General features: G+C 41.2%; 1 protein-coding gene across 1 annotated transcript in view; it reads right to left on the bottom strand.

The window, feature by feature from the left end:
* The window catches only part of ephb6 (eph receptor B6), a 59,280-nt gene extending 45,242 nt beyond the window's left edge, over positions 1-14,038 (bottom strand). The window contains exon 1 of the mRNA XM_015040765.1: positions 13,906-14,038. Within this exon, the coding sequence (XP_014896251.1) occupies positions 13,906-13,963 (58 nt within the window). The 5' untranslated portion in view covers positions 13,964-14,038. The remainder of the gene's footprint in view (positions 1-13,905) is intronic.
* Between the last annotated feature and the right edge of the window lie 2,661 nt (positions 14,039-16,699).

Here is a 16,699-nt window from a genome sequence, read left to right as displayed (position 1 = left end):
AACGTTGAACGTGGAAGAAAACGTAAACCTGAACAAACCAACCCATGAAACATGGTGATGGCATCATTATGCTGTGGCCATGCTTTTATTTCAGCCGGGACAGAGGAGCTGGACAGAAATGAAGGGAAACTAAATATAGAGCAGATCTGGAAAAAAAAAAAAAAAAAAAAAAACTTGTATAGCCTGTTAAAGACTTAAGACTTGAGCTTATATTTACATTTCAACAGGACAGATCTGAACATTGCAGGACCTCAACCTTTGAGGCCTGGATTTGAAGATCCCCGGTTTTGATGAAAGCATGTTGATGCATTGAAATGACCTAGTCAAAGTTCACATTCAAATTCATTTGAGAATTTGCAATAAGACTTGAAGAAATATGGTGGAATGTGTTCTCCATCTAATCTGACCGAGAGACGGCTGAAAAGCATTTCAGATTTTTTTATTTTTATTTTTTCAAAGACATGCGTCCTTTTCCCTGTAGTTCCTGTGACAAGTTCCAGGGGGATGAATACTTTTACAAAGCTCTGCGAGTTACGAAACACATTTGCACCACATAAGCTCACAGATCGTGTGCTGTGGCCTTATTAAGTATCATCCTTTTTACATCAAATAGATCACACACACACACACACACACACACATGCATAAGTAGCGCAAATGTGTCATTGCCGATTCATTTAGCCATCCTCCTCGGGCGCAGCCATGCATAAAAAACACGCAGCAAACAATTTTGACATTAATATTTATGCGGCTGCTATTTAGTTTCTCGTCGTGGGGGACCCGGGCCCTCGCGTCTCCTCTGCTCTTTTTCTGCTACAAACTTGTACACGAGGATTACATGAAGGAGAGTTCAAACAGCTTCACGTGTGTCTCATTGTGTGACTTAAGCGCGTTGAATTATTCATCGCGACATGCTGAGGTAAGAGCAGAGAGCTGCACAAATTCCAAGATTACTTGGGGCGGGGGGGAAAAAATCACCGCTCATGTGTGTCGTCGCCCGAAGAGAAAGGGGGACTTTTGGACATTCGGGTGGTCGTAAAAGCCCCTCTTATTTAACTCCCCGTTTGTGGCATCTCCACAAAGACGTCCATCTGAGGGACGAAACACTCAAAAGTTTGTCCCCAACAGTCGGAGGAACCGCTGAGTCTGCAGTCTCCACCTGAGTGCCGTCTTAATGCACGGAGGCCCCTTGCCGGTTTTCGCTCCTCTCTCTCTTGTTGGAAAAGTTGTCTACCTCCATCCACCCCCGCCTTCCCCGTCTGCCCTCTGCTTTCTTTTTTTTTTGTGTGTGTATTATTCATCTGAAAAGTGACAGCAGGGTATGGCATCTCTGAACATAAAGGAGGGAGATAACGCTGTGCTCCATTATTGATGCTGGATTTGTTGGGAAAGTGCTTTGATATCCAAGGCAAAAGAAAATGGGATACAATAGAGTAGAAAAAAAAGGTTCTGGTTATGAAAGGAAAGGGGTGATATGATTGTGCTTGTGCATATGAATTCGTTTCTCCTCTCTCACTGCGCATGCCGTGGGTGTAAAATGCTCTTTTCTCTTGTTGCAGAGGTGACCTGCCTTACTTTCTGGCTGTCCCCTCTGCCTCTGGAGTGTGCACTTCAGCTGAATGACCCCCTCTCTGCTCTCGCCACTCACGTCGCCGTGCCCAGCACATTTCCCTCTCAGTGTGGCCATGCATGCACTGACACCCTCTCCTGCACTAAGTGTTGTTCTGTCGCCTATGTTACACCTCTTGACAGCACATGTATGCTACTTTACAGCACGCTTTTCCAGAGCTCGGCCCGGTGCTCAGCGAGGGACTTTGCTGTTAGTATTTCGCAAACACTTGAGAGATGCGAGTTTGAATCACGCTTCTGCGTCAAAGTGGAAAGGAGAGCGGACGGAAATGCATGGCGCCTTTTGAGAGTGTTTGCAGTTCTTGGACTTTTATCAGTTTGCAGCTGCAGAGTTGATTGTTTTTCATTGAAATTGTGAAGTGGAAGTAAAGCCAATTTTTTTCTTTACAGTATTCAATAATTGTTCTCTGTAAAATAGGTCAAGCTCACTCAGAGTGAATGGAGCGTGTCTATGAAGTCTTACTGAGGGTTTTTAATTGGATTTTTGTCTCTGGACTTCACTAGGCTATTCTAACACATTGATAAGCTTCAACTTAAACCGTTTTATTGTAGCTGTGGCCAGGATTTTACTCCAGCCATCGTCTCGTCAACTTCGATCAGCTCTCCTGTCTGAGCTCAGGAAGAACATCTCCTGCCACCGCCATTTTTCACCAAAACGTAATTTAGGAGTGGTGTGAATGTGGCAAAAAGAGAAACAAAACACAACAAGATGACAAAAAAAAGAACATAAAAATTATGCAAAAAAAAAAAACCCCGCCACATGCAGGTTTCTGTCTGAAGTTTTGGGAATATTTTTAGTATTTGGGTGAAAAAGTTTACAGTTTTTTGATATTTTTGTGCGAGAAAGCATCTAGGACTTCAAAGTAAGGCTGTGGCAGTTGAGGAGTTAAAGATTTTCCTCCCTGACCCGTCTGCTGCTCTTTGGTCTGTATGTTCTGAAATTTTCACAGAACAACTGGATTCATACTGAAATTAAATTACACACAGATTTACTCATTTACTAAGGATCATTTGGAAATCAGAGTAAAGGTGCATGAATGCAAAAGCCTATCAAATTTTTAGATTTTATTTTGATAAAAAAAGAAATGTTCTTGCCCCTCGCAAATAATATGTTACTTAGCATAAAATCCAAATAAATACACCAAAGTTTATGCAAAAATTCAAGGGAATGAGCAGCTCTTAAGAACCTGGGTACTGAAACACTTTAGCAAAGCAGTTCCCACAGCGTCGGCGAATGTTTTTATTTTTTTAAGAACTCTAAAGATTGTGTGTTGTCTTTTGTCCACTCATCCTCCCGCTCCCACCCATTCTTTATAAGCTCCAGATGCTCCCACCCACAGACAGTCGGCGAAGGACAAGGCCTGCGCTAAACCTTCATTACAAGCAACCACAGCGAGAGTGATACGCCACGACAGAAAGGGAATAGGAGGAGGCAAAGAGGAGGGCGGGGGATTAACGTGAAGCCAGAAATAAGCATGCACGTGTCAAAGGGAGTTATCAAAAAAAGTCAGCGGCGGTTGAAGCTGAATGAAAGTGCAGCTGCAAAAATACTGTATTTAAGCAGAGAAAGATGACAGAGTGAAATCTCCAAAGAAACTCTGAGCAGGTAGCAACAGGCAGAGGGGAGACTTTTCACAAAAACTGACGGCTGGATGACAAGATGTTCATTATCTGTCTGGGAAGAGGGTTTTTCTCTAACTAGTTTCAGGTCATAGCTTTTTTTTTTTTTTTTTTTTTTTGGAAATCACCTCTATGTTCTTAAAATATTATTTTATATCTGCAAAACTGTTTTATTGTTGGATCTCTCACCAGTCCACCAAAGGGTATTTGAGGTAAATTGTCTTTCAGACAGGCTGATGTTTCAAATATAAGTTGAATCATAAAACTAGTTCCTGTCTTGAGCTAACAACTTTTTTTTTTGTTGTTCATTTTGTGACAGATTTAGGTGAGAATTCAGTTGGTGATTTTATTTACTAGGGAAAAAAAGGCGATCCAAACTAACTAATGTCATAAAGTATAAGCGCTCTAGATTTAATACCAGATTGTGCAAATGTAATAAATGCAAATATTTCTACTGCATTGCTGTTTTTGTCCCTCTCTTCCTTGCAGAATAGTTTTAATTTTATCTCAGTTGGAAAGTCTTTGTCCTGCCGCAGTGTTTTAATCAAACTTTTTGACCCGGCCGTCTTTCAGATCTTCATTTTGTTTTGTTTGTTTTTTAGATGTGGACTTAGTGGTTGGCTTTGCTGCTGCCTTACCCAAATGCGCTTGGGCTTAAGGGTTGCAGGTTTTCCAGTGGTCTCTGACTGCACTGCGACCCCCATGAACCTGCGAGGTTCTTTCAGTTTAACGTCAGATGGAATACCTTTCAAAAAGCCCAACTTTTGCCCCATCAGTCTGGAGAAGTCAAGATGTATTTTGCAACAGAAAAGGGGGTTTCTGGTCAGCAGGTTTGACTTTATATGTAATTCAAAAAGGTGCTTTAGGTATTGCTCAGATTTTTTGTGACCTGGATGAGTCTTTTATGACCTTTTAGAATAATGTTGGTCATAATTTGTCCAGCCAGTCTTCAGAAGGTTATGCTCTCTCTATTTGAAGATAAAAGTCCTCGAAGGAATTGCTGGATTTCCAAAGCACCAGCTATTGCTTTGTAGCCCTCTACAGAATGAAAGATGTCGATTATTATAATTTTTTATGTCTTCTTGAATTGATTTATTCTGCTTAATGCTGTTGTCGGTGATTTTCTGCCGTCTGGTCTGGTTGTACTCAGACATGCTGTAGGTTTGAGTCGCTTTTTATCCCTTAACAAAATAAATCATAATTTAAAAACTGATTCATATTTGTTCAGCTTTTTAAATCTTATATCACAATTAGTTTAATGCCTGAAAAATTTAAAGGTGACAGAAATTAAAAAAAAAAAAATAAAACAAACAGAAGATGCTGTTGTTGTACCACATGAGCGTTTGGTCGAAGAGCTTTGTGAGACTTGAAAATTAGTCAGTTTATTTACAAACTACTAAAAGTCAAGCTCTGAGTATTTATAGATGATTGTACTTTCTGATAAAAGATTACTCAAAGTACTGATGGTTTATCATGAAGCTGGTGTATTGCACTTTCTTTTTTCTATTTCTTGTTTTACTTTGCAACGGCAAATCATAACTTTATCCTCCTGTGAAAGGAGTTTGGACAGTAAAACAAACAAAACTGGAGTTTAAGTTGCCCAACCTGATTTTAAGCCCAAAGTAAGAATGCCGTCAGTGCACTTTCTTTCCATCTGTTGTTCTTAATCACAGTGAAGTGAGAAAATCAATGGGGCATGATTCATTGATTTTGGATCATTCTCCATTGTACTCAAGTATTTTGTGTTAAAACACTTTTCTTCTGTATATTGAGTGGATTCTTTTGTTTTGCTGTGACTGCTTATTTTTGCTCTGATCAGCCGTCGCTCTGCCTTTGCTTTTCCTTCTGTGCCAGTTGGTACGTAGTCTCCTGGTTCTCTTCATCAGCTGCATTTGGCTCTTGCTCTGCAGCTTACTTTGCACACTTTTCTACATTAGCCACCTCTAATACAGATTTCTGACCAAACGAACAACACTTGTAGGATATTACATTCGGCAAAGGTTCTTCCTAGATAATATCTTAACAAGCTGAGACAACTCTCAAACCAGGCTTCCTGCAGTTCTGGTAGCCGTGGCTGTTTTTGATACGGACCATATGGGCCGTTGCCCGGGGCACCATGAAAACCAGATAAAAAAATATTAACTTATCTGAACAAGTTTTCTATTGTTTTTATTCATGTGGAGTCAATGGAAACTTGGCACTCCCATGTGTCGAGTCCCCTTTGCTGCTGAAAACAGAAACAGTGACTTGTTTGGACAAAACCGTGCAGCATTTGATCCCGCCACAGAATCTCAAATAAGTTTATGCAAAGATTTGCTCGTCTCTCCAGATGTGTTACCGACAGATGACAGAAATGCAGCAGAATTTAATAAATAAAACCGAAAACAAAAATTAGGTTCTTCAAAGCAAAATGACTGTACAGGTGAGGTAGAGATCAAGGTAAACCTTGATCTTTTTGAGGAGATGTGGGAAAAGTGCAGGACAAGCTGTAATTTCATCCTGGCGTCACAAGCGACACATGTTGCTGCACACTTTCTGTCAACTGGCTGAAATGTGCCACCTTTTACATTCGGAGAAACACAAATTTAGTAGTCAGGAAATGTTTCTAGTCTCATAAAAACACAGACAGCATGGGAAACCAAAGAAGCCCCAATCATGACTGTTTTAAAACCACAAGGGAAAGGTACAACTGTGCAGCACATCTATAAAGCAACAGGCTGCAGGATTATTGTGTTTTGTGGCTTGCGAAGAGGACCCAAGTATCAGCAGGAGAACAGCAGATTTGAGATGAAGATGAAGATTAATTTAGTGATCAAACAGAAAACAATTTACAAACAGAGACAGGACACAAGAGAGACAGAACCCGGCAGGGGGCACTGGACGTCCAGGAGCTTAAATACTCTGCAGGTGTGACTGGTATAGAGACCAGCTGGAAACAATAAACAGGATGCAGAGCAACTGGGGAGACTCTAATAAAATAAAAAGGACTGCGGGGAATTAATTTCCCAAAGGGAGCAGAGCCAATACCAAAAAAGGAACTAGAAGACCAATGCAGATTCTTCAGAAATAATCCAAAAAAAACACACAGAGATAAACTACGAAACTCAGTACAAAACGAGACGCTGGAAAACGTGAAAATAATCTAAACAAAGAGCTGCTGAAACACATAAGCTGATCCATTCTGGTCAAACGCAATAAATCGGGAATTTTGATGTGGTGATATTCGTTTGTCAGATTAAAAGTACCTTTTGAAAATAACCTTTAAGCAGGTATTAGACATCCTTTTCATTAAGCTCACATTTGTGAATTAAAAATGTTTTTTTGTCTTGATCTGATGTAATATTCTAATCTTATCTGCCATGTTTTCATTAGTGAAAACTCACCGAATTTGAAAACATCTGTCTGTGTGTAATTAATCTAAATAACGTGTTTCATTTAGTGAATTAAGTTGAAATAAATCAACTTAATATTATTGCATAGTATATTATTTTTTAGACTGGTAGTAATCAGTATATCAATTCACCACCACAATTAGATCATATGAAACGTTTTAAGTTCTGTATCCTGATCTGTTATTGACCATCGCTGCTGGAGAAACGTACATATTGACAAAAGCTGAATCCTAAATTTAATCAAAATACTAATTTCCTTTGTTTTTTTTGTTTTTTTTTGTAGTTCATGAAACTCAGCTTTTAGCAACACCAGACCACTGCAGCCCAAGGTTCTTCCATTTCCTTCAGGTTCTTGATAACCCGAACATCCACAGTAATTAGCTGTTGGCAAATGTCTCATGGTGTCTGTTTCAAACGGATAATAACCTGCAGACGTAAAGAAACGAGGCTCAGTTGTGTTTTTAAAGCGCAGACATTTCTATCTGCAATTATCTGCATGTAATGAGCAGAGAAAACAAAAGCAGTCTGTAATGTTCTTTCTTTTTGACAAACAAATGACACATTCACTTCTGAGCTCTGCGTGTGTCAGCAGGCAGATTTATCACCTACCCAGGCTTGTTTTATCTGCAATCCAACTAATGTCAGTGCAAACAAAGGGCTGCATAAGGCTGTGAGTGCATAAAGTGAAGTATTTGCTTTTCCCAGTTAAATAAATACAACTAGGCAAATATAATTAACATTAACTGTATAACATTATAGATATATGTGTGTAGGATAAGGGCTAATCACTTTGTAGGATTTAATTAGAGCTAGAACAGAAGTATTTTTGCAAAATCTCACCCTGTCCAAGTCATGCTTATTACAAAGGGCTTAAAATCATAAAGGATAACCAGAAAACCAGACAGTTGGCTCTAAATGGCCCAGACGTTGCCAGTAAAAGTCATATTGAATTGCTTTTAAGAACAGAAATCTGGATTAAACCTATTTTCATCACGGTTTCCTCCTTCTGCACCGTGGCTGCTGAAGGAATGTAAATACGAGGGGAGATCAGTTTTCTGCAGCCTCACCGAGTCTTTCCTCAATCACGAAGTTCTGTCGGAGCCGGTGCACCAACCACCGAGCAGCAGCAGCTCTCAACGCGAAATCCAACACTTTAAACAACATTCCTCCATTGTGGCAGTCGACAGATCGTGTTTATCTTTCAGTTATATTCATGCTGCGACTTATAACCCCACAAATGAATTGTCTGACTCCTAACAGAGCGTCTTTCCTCACAGCCGCCCGGAGGCTTCGGCCTCCCCGCCTTCGAAAGGCAGCTGGGTGATTCATCTGAGGGAAATGTGACCTAATGTCGTCGCTGCGCTCTCAACAGATGCCGTTGACGTTGCACGTGAAAGTAACGCACACAGGTAGGTTTTGTAGCGCCACGGACGAGGATGTGGCGTCCGCACTCCCATCAGCGTGGGGTCTGTGTAGCTCACAGGGTCCGAGCAGCGAGGGGACGAGAGGCCGGGAAAGGCGACGCTTTTCAAGACACGTCGCCGGCATCAGGCACATCTGTGACAAGTGTGCCATTTGCTTCCTTACGACACTTTGCTAATTTCCAGCTTATGACACTCAGAAGGTGAAAGGCAATGTGTCCAATTAATACCCAGCTAGAGAGTGGCAGCTGACAGCTGCAGCGGCGGCCCAGGCGACCCTGAGGTGGGAACTGTCCACATGCAGACAGGTTCATTGCTGGAAAGCGTCGGCTCATCCCCAGGATGATGCATAACACCTTCAGACTACCGGACCTACAAATCCTGTCTTAGTTTATCCACAGTGTGTTTAATATTATGTTGATAATTAAGAATGAGGCTGGATTTCAGATTAAAGTGTATACAAACTGTATGAAGAAAATAAAACTAATACGAATGTGCCACTTATACAAGAAATAGTAATTTTAAAGAACATTTTCCGGAAAAAAAAAATACTAAGAAACATTACAATGACAAGAAATTAAAACATATATTAATAGACTAATAAATATGTAAACTAAGAAATGTCATTAAGTTTTATTTCTTATCTAAATTAAAATATTTTCTTAAACTAGTGAAGGAATGTATTAATGAATAGACAGATTCAAGTAAATAAATAAACAGATAAATTAATAAATGGTGGAAAATAAAAAGTAATTCAAATAAACCAATCAATAAATTGTTGAAATCGCATAATAATGTAAAAGACATAAATCTGTAAAACAATAAATAAATCAAACATCCCCTTGTGAAAGTAAATACACCTGTATGCAGTTTTTGTCTCTTATTACTTTACAACTTGTATTTAAATGTGTTTTATGTATCCAAATTGTATATGATGCACCTTGTATATTACAAGTTTGTGAAGTGAATTAAGAAAAAAAAACCCCAGAGAAATATGAAGACAGAGGCTAAATGTAAAGATATTCTTGAGAAAAACCTGCTTTAGTCTGTCAGTGATTTGAGACTGGGGCGTAGGTTCACCTTCTGCAGGAGCATAAAGCAACACACAAGTGGTTTAAGAGGAAATGCATACATAAATGTATTGGAATGGCCTAGCCAAAGCCCAGACCACAATCCAATTGAGAAGCTGTGGTGAGACTAAATGGTTGCTCTCCACCAGTAGAAACTACCTAACTTGAAGAAGCTGCAGCTGTAATTTCTGCAAATGACAGCTGAAATTAGGGGAGGGCGTATAGTTAGGCACACTGACGTTTCCTGATTTTTTTGTCCTATTTGTTGTTTGTGTCACAATACAAAGCAAATTAAATGCTTAAACTCGCAGGCATGTGATGTGAAATGGTGCAAATTCTATAATAATCCATTTTAATTCTCGGTTGTGAGGCAGCAAAACACAAAAAAATGCCTTTCGCAAGGCACTATAAATACAAAATAACTATCTACAATAAATAAATTCCAAAATTCTTAAATAAATAAATACATATATTATAAATGGTGGAAAAAATAAAAAAATAATTACTAAAAATGAACAAATCAGTTCCTGAATGAACAAACAAATGAGCAAACAAATAACTGAGAGATACGTGTCGTTATTTAAGAAAAAAATAAGAAAATCCAGACTAGCAGCAAAGATTTGTCTGTCCTGAGCACAAGATCTAATTAAATGTAATGTTTCTTCATCGTCAGTGAATTAAATAAACCGTTTTTATTAAATACTTCACGTCAAAACTCGATCCTCCAGATTGATTGCATATCGATCATCATTCTAAATTTAAAGCGGCAGCGTATTTGTCACGTGTTTTGTACGCCTACATTGTTCAACACCAACCTGAATAGAAACTATTGTATTCCTTTCCTCACCTCATTTTAAAATCAATTCTGTGATGCGCGACGGTTCCCTCAAATGAACCGTGAGCCCGTCCCCAACATCGGATCAGAGCCAGGCTTCAGCCTCTGCTCTTTCCAAACTCTGACCTTATCCGTCTTTAGGCGGTAAAATGACTCTTGGGCTTTGGGCTGTTGGGCTCTTGCCGCTTGACCCACTTACTGTCGTTATTCAGTTCATGAGCAGATGTCCTGACAATTTCCCTTAGAGTTCACTTGTGTAGCTCAGGACCCATCGTTGCATGAACACCAGCAGACTGCGCCGGCCCAGATGCAGGACACAATGGACCCAAAGCACAGAACCACCACCAGCATGTTTTACAGATCATTTCTAATGTTACGCTTTTGATCCAAAAAATTTGACTCCATCTCATCTGTCTCGTGAAAAAAGATTAACATTTTTTTTAAAAAATCATGTGACATCCATCTGATCTATACCAGAGTTAGGAGAAGCAATAAATCGCCTGTCAGCGCACACATGTATCCTCTGAGTCGCTGTTGTTCGGTTCTCTTCTGAAGCCTGGCCCGAGAATGATCTATGCAGGTCGACCGCTGCTGGAAAAGATTAAAGATGGTCTCGAATCCTCTCAACATGTTAAGAATCTGTGACCGCTGCAGCTCTGACTACTTCTTCCAGCCCGTTCAGCGTCCACAACTTATACTCTAAAGTCTCTGGATATGAAACAAATCCGATTCTTCCAAATGCAAGTTTGCATTCTCTTCTTACATTTTATGTCCATCATGATTAATAAAAACATCTGATTCTAGCTTCTCTTTCACTTTATGTATTCATTCATGTACTTCCCCTTGACTTTCTATAAGCAAATCCTGAGTTATTTTTTTATGCATTTTGTGTTTTGATGATTTTTTGTTTATTATTATTACTCTTACACTTGATGAACACATTATGGTATTTTATGCCCCTTTGATGCACTGGAGTAAAACAAAAGCCTCACTGTGTGTAAAACAAGTCAGCTGTGCCCTACTAAACTGTGTGCTGTATTTGGCAGTTGTGGAGATGATAATAAAGATCCTTTGAGAATTAAATCTTCCTCTCGGTTGCATAAAAATAAAATAAAAAGTATACAAAAAGGATTCTTACTGCTAAAGGTCTCATAAAGATGAAAATAAGAGTCTCTAATTTATCCTTTGTGGGATTTTTGCACGCGAATTTCAGTGCATTCTTCTAGGAGATTACTGATATTTGTTTGGCGTTTTCGTTGCCTGCACCCGTTTGAACAGAATCGAACATCATTAACTTTGAAATGCACAACACAAGTTTCAGTAATTGCACATGTCAGGGAGCATCATTGCGCCTCTGCTCACCCACGATGGGAAACACCGGAGGGCATCAGGTGCGCTCCCAGCGCGGGCTCCTTCCTGTTAATGCGTCGTGTTAATCCAGTGTGAGCACACAGTCTCCCACACACATCCAGCACTCCAGAGCCCGGCCATGTGGCTTCCCATCAACAGTGCACCAGCACTCGCACTTGCAGCGCGTGAGGATGACAAATCCAAAGTCGCACCTTCCCCATTTATGCCGCACGCAAAAGGAGAAGACGCAACGCTCCTGCGGCTGCGGGTGCAAGAAACGGAGGCAAAATGTCGCGCCTGTGCTGTGCATAAGAATTCAAATCTCTTGAACGTTTTCACATTTTGTCAGCACGAGCGTCACTGTGTTTTAGCGGGATCGTATGTGATAGACTAACATGGAGTAGTATTTGTAAAGTGAGAGGAAGAAATTGAAACACTGCTGCGGCTCCAGTTGTGGATCTTTCTGAGGTTTGGTTCTGAAGCCATTCTAATATATCATGATGTTTCAATCTAATTCACTCCCTTGAAGCCTCTTCTTCACAGTCATTTTGAGCTTTTAACACTTTTCCCTTCATTTTTTTTATCATCTTCCAGCTGACCAACTTAATAATAACCTTTATTTAACCATGTTTGTCCCACTGAGATCAAAAAATCTCTTTTGCAAGAGAGACATCACCAAGACCAACAGCAGGAGAGCTTCTCCTCTGCATGATGCTGCCACCACCGTGTTCAATCATAAGGACGAGTGTTTGGGGTGACCTTCAGTATTAATTTTCCATCACACATATTCGATCTCATCTGACCTCAGCACCTTCTCCAATGGCTTCTGACAAACAGCAAATGGGATTTCTTATAGTTTTCTTTCAACGGTGGCTTTATTATTGCTTGTCGTTCATAAAAAATGGATATGAGGAGTGCATGACTAGAAGTTTTCCTGTCCTGAGATTTTTTCCATCTGAACTGTGGATCTCTGCAGCTCCTCCAGAGTCAGTTTTCAAAGTGGGGGTCGTGCCAACCAGAAGCAAACTGTCTGGGGGCCTGGTATGGAAAAGTTTGAACCCATGTTCTAACTCATTTTATCGGGGTGAACAGGGCTGAATATGAAGCACATTTCTCCACTCACATTCTAGTCCATAACAGAACTTTAAACTACTCCGCTTTTTGTATCGGGATTCCTTAAAACGCAGAGAAGTTTGAAGTTGCAACATCAAATGTGGAACGATTCAAGGGCTGTGGGGATCTTCACGAAGAAATGTTTAACACAGAAACACACAGAGAGCAGAAAGAACAGCAACCTGTATCAAACGACCGAATCAAAGTGTGCAACAGCGGCTCATCCTCATGATACTTGACGGTTCAGCCTGCGTGGATTTATAGAGACGGTCATGCTATTGGGTTAATACTGTATTATGTTAGAACCCCCCACTTCTATTCCACATAAAAGAGTCAGTGGGCCAGTGATTCTGCGCAGCCTCTCCCCTCGCTGTTATTCTGTCTCAACTAAGTCCAAGCCATCTGTTACAAACACGGCTCAAATCCGGTGCCGTGAGTCTGACATATACGTTTCCCCCTGCAGACACACACACACACCCACGCACACACACACTGACTCAGACTCCTAGAGCCAGATGAGCGTGAACAGGTGCAGCTCCCTCCAACGAACAGCCATACAACCTTTGGAAAAGAAATTGCTCGCTGACTGCCGACACGCTCTCCGGTGTTGGGGACGAGACGTAGAGAGATAGTTGATAATTACTATGCGCGCACTTGAGCATTCGCCACTTATGTGCAACGTTAAGGTGGTTTTGAGTCACCAAATGATCGCAGGCATGCTTTTCTTGAGTCGGCCCACTCTGCTCGCCTCTGATAGACCACTTCAAGGATGCAGTCTCACTTAGCTGTCCATCAATTTCATGCACACGCGAACACACACTCACTCCACTCGTCCACTTTTAAAGACTCCTAATGCTCCCATTTAGTGAGCGCAGCAGTTTGAGTCGTGGACAAAAACATCCTCTGGTGAAAGAGGAGTCCTGGAGGGGGGGAGACAGGGGTCTCGGGTTGTCACATCTGAGAGATCATGAGTGACAGGAAGGAGGGGGGGGTGTGGTGGGGGCTTATTGGACGGGGGTGGCTTGGTGTGCCCAAAGGCAAAGAGAGAGAGAAAAAAAAATGGATTATGCAACGCATTATTCACTTGTTCCCCCCACCTCGACTTATTTCCATATCCTTTTGTTGTGGGAGCTTGATGGGACCCGGTGCTGCGCCGGGGCACCTGCACCTCCACGCCAACAAAGTCCAGTCTGATCTGCTGCCACTTTAACATATCTGCGCGTGCATATTCACAGAGTGGCGCAAACACACAAATAATAATAATAATAATAATAATAATAATAAAGGTGGTAATTATTAAGAGCTGCAGGTGCGGCAGCACCGAGCTCCCACGTGGCATAGTTTCACACACTGTCAAAGTCTAGATATCATAACTGCGGAAGCCCGACAATGCTGATTACAAGCTCCTGACGAGAGGGTCTGTGCTGCTTCGGCAACAAGAATCTGGAGGGGGAGAGGAAAAGTTTATCTCTTACCTTCCTCAGCTGAATTGGGCTGGAAAAAAAGGCAGAGAGACAGAAAGACACTCCACATCTCCACTCCAGAATGACACTGACAGACAGAGAGGAAGGGAGAGGAGCAGGAAAAACAGAGACAGAGGGAGATGGAGTGTGTGACAGAGAGGGAGGAGGAGGAGGAGGGGGAGGAGTCTGTTTGCTCCTTTTTTTTCCTGGGAGAAAGAGGGAGGGAGAGAAGATGGAGGGAGAGTGGTGGTGGTGGTGGATGAATGGAGGAAGGAGGGAGTAAAGAAAATATTTACAGAGCGGCAAAACATTGCTGTAAGATGGGGGAGTGGGGGGAGGCATAGATGAAGACATCAGAAAGAGGGAGAGGAGCGCAGTGAAAGTTATGTTCCCCCTGTCTGCCAGACAGAGGAGACGAATACAAGTTTGTCCGGTCTTTACAAACCGCTGTCATGACATGTTTAAGGTCCATTCCAGCTGGCTCCTCCAGTGCCGCCCGGAAAGCCGCGGCATCCCTCGCATGTCTGGACTCTGCGCTAACTTGCATTTTTAAAGCTGTGGCATGTGGGAGTTCAACTCTTCTTTTATTTACTTTTCTTTTTTTGTGTGTGTGTTGATGGTCGGTTTGGTGAAAAAAAAAAAAAAAAACAATGAGCATAATTCAGAAATCATTTTGGATGCTCTCCATGTACTTTTGGTGGTTTCTCTCTTCCTAACAACCCCCGCTGTTTATTCCTCTCAGACACACTCCTCGCCTCTCAAGACAGATCACCCAGACAGCGTGCACTAACAAACGCACACACACGCGCGCCCCCCCCCACACACACACACACACACTCACAGAGCACAATACACCTGCTGGTCTCTGCACGCCCCTCACTGGACAATCTGCAGAACTGCAGCATTTTGCTGGGTTGTCATGCTCCAGTTCGTGTGATCAGTCAGACCGCCGCGGCCTCTGACATTGAAGATGCAGCTCGTTGGTTTGACACAGTTACATGGCCCGGTTCCCAGCCAGCCAGGGGGTTCTGAGCCCAAAGCTACGTGATCCAAGGGGGCAGAAGACCTGAAAGCAAAGAGGGGAAAGAATTGTAGCAATCAGAACCGCTGCTACACACAAAAGCTTTATTTTATTCCATTCTGTTTAAGGTTTCCCTAAACATGACCGAATCGACACAATACTACAAAAATAATGATAACCATAATTGTTTTATGTTGTTCTTGTTGTTTTGTTAATTACAAATGTTAAAATGATTACAAAAAAATTTTATTCATGCCTTTGTGTTCCTTTAAATCTCACTTCTGTGTTGAGGTTTTATTTTAGATTTGATTTGCTCTTTTCTGAATTTTTTTTTGTCCTAATGATGCTTCTCTGGTGTTTTAATATGTTCCTCTAATTTTATTATGTGTCCCCTACGTGTAATTAAATCCACAAAACAGTTATACAAATTTATATAAATAAAGGCAAACAAATGAAAACAAAAATATAAAGTACAAGTTGAAAAAGAGAGACAGAAAAGAAAAGCCAGAGAGCAAAGAGAGTTAACAGATTGTGTGATCGGCGGCTAACATGACATTAGCTTCCAACACAGCTTAAACCTGCTGTAGGTAACAATGTTTTTTCACATACTTTTTAAAACTGTCACTATATATAAGACAGATAATCTGTGATTTTTTTTTAGCTCCTCTGCCTTCTCCCTGTAGTCCCAATGCCATCTGCAGAAACACACCACTGAGTCAGAAACAACCAATCAGAGCTGAGGAGGAAGACTAAGACCCTCCTCCTGGCTCTGATTGGTTGTTTCTGTGGAGCAGTTCTTTAAATGCAGATGGAAATAGTTGCATTAGAAGAAGCTCGATCTTTTTTCCCACAGATTATCTGTCTCATAACATACTGTCACAACATAGTGATATATAATAAACAGGATGAGATGCAGCAGCATAGCCATGCTAAAACATCAAAATAAGGGAAAGAGGCTTGCCTCGGTCATGAGACACCACTACTGGACTACTGAAGGTTGGAAGAAGGTTTATGGAATGGTGAATCAAAATCTGAAATCTTCATTTCATCACACAGAAACTTTGCACCCCGTCAAGTAGGCAAAAGGTCGGCTCCAGTGTGTGTGGCGTCAACTGTCCAACATGGAAGAGGAAGTGTGATGATCTGGGGCTGTTTTGCTGGATCCACTTGTAGTGAGAGGTGTCATGAACAAAAATGGCTACCCAAGCCCTCCGCAGCACCAGGCAGTACCCTGTGCCACGCGTCCAGTTGGTCAAGGATTCATCCTTCAGCAAGATAATTAACCAAAACATAAGTCCAAGCTATGCCAGAACGACTTCAGGAAAACTTAACAAGATGCTAAGTTTGAAAGCATGACTTAGACAACGTCAAGCTGGTTCGGGATGAACTGGACAGAAGAGAGAAAGCAAAGCAGCACACAAGTGCCACATGTTTATGGGAACGTCTGCAACAGATATGGGAATAACTTACTGAAGAGTATGTGAGTTCTGTTGCAGAAAGAACGCCACGGGTGTGTTCAGCTGGTTAATCTGCCGAAGGCGGCTGCTTTAGAGGGTCAAAATCTTAGAATAAATTATGATCTACAAGTGAATTCCTGTTTTAACTCCAATTACATATTTGAACGTTTTCACTTCAGAGTGCGACGAGACATTAAACTGCATAATTTCCAATAACAAACTTGAAAAACTGGGGTGATTTAAAACTTTTGACTGGTGGTATAATATTCTTCTGGCTATTTTACCTCTTTCTGTTTTTTTTTTTTTTTTCATGAAAAAAGTTGAGACA

This window comes from Poecilia latipinna, unplaced genomic scaffold (genome assembly GCF_001443285.1).
Source record: "Poecilia latipinna isolate Pla-1442-1.1 unplaced genomic scaffold, P_latipinna-1.0 Scaffold526, whole genome shotgun sequence".
In the NCBI taxonomy this organism is placed as follows: Eukaryota; Metazoa; Chordata; class Actinopteri; order Cyprinodontiformes; family Poeciliidae; genus Poecilia; species Poecilia latipinna.
The sequence above is the reverse complement of the archived record's forward strand: the minus strand, read 5'-3'. Positions and strand labels throughout refer to the sequence as shown.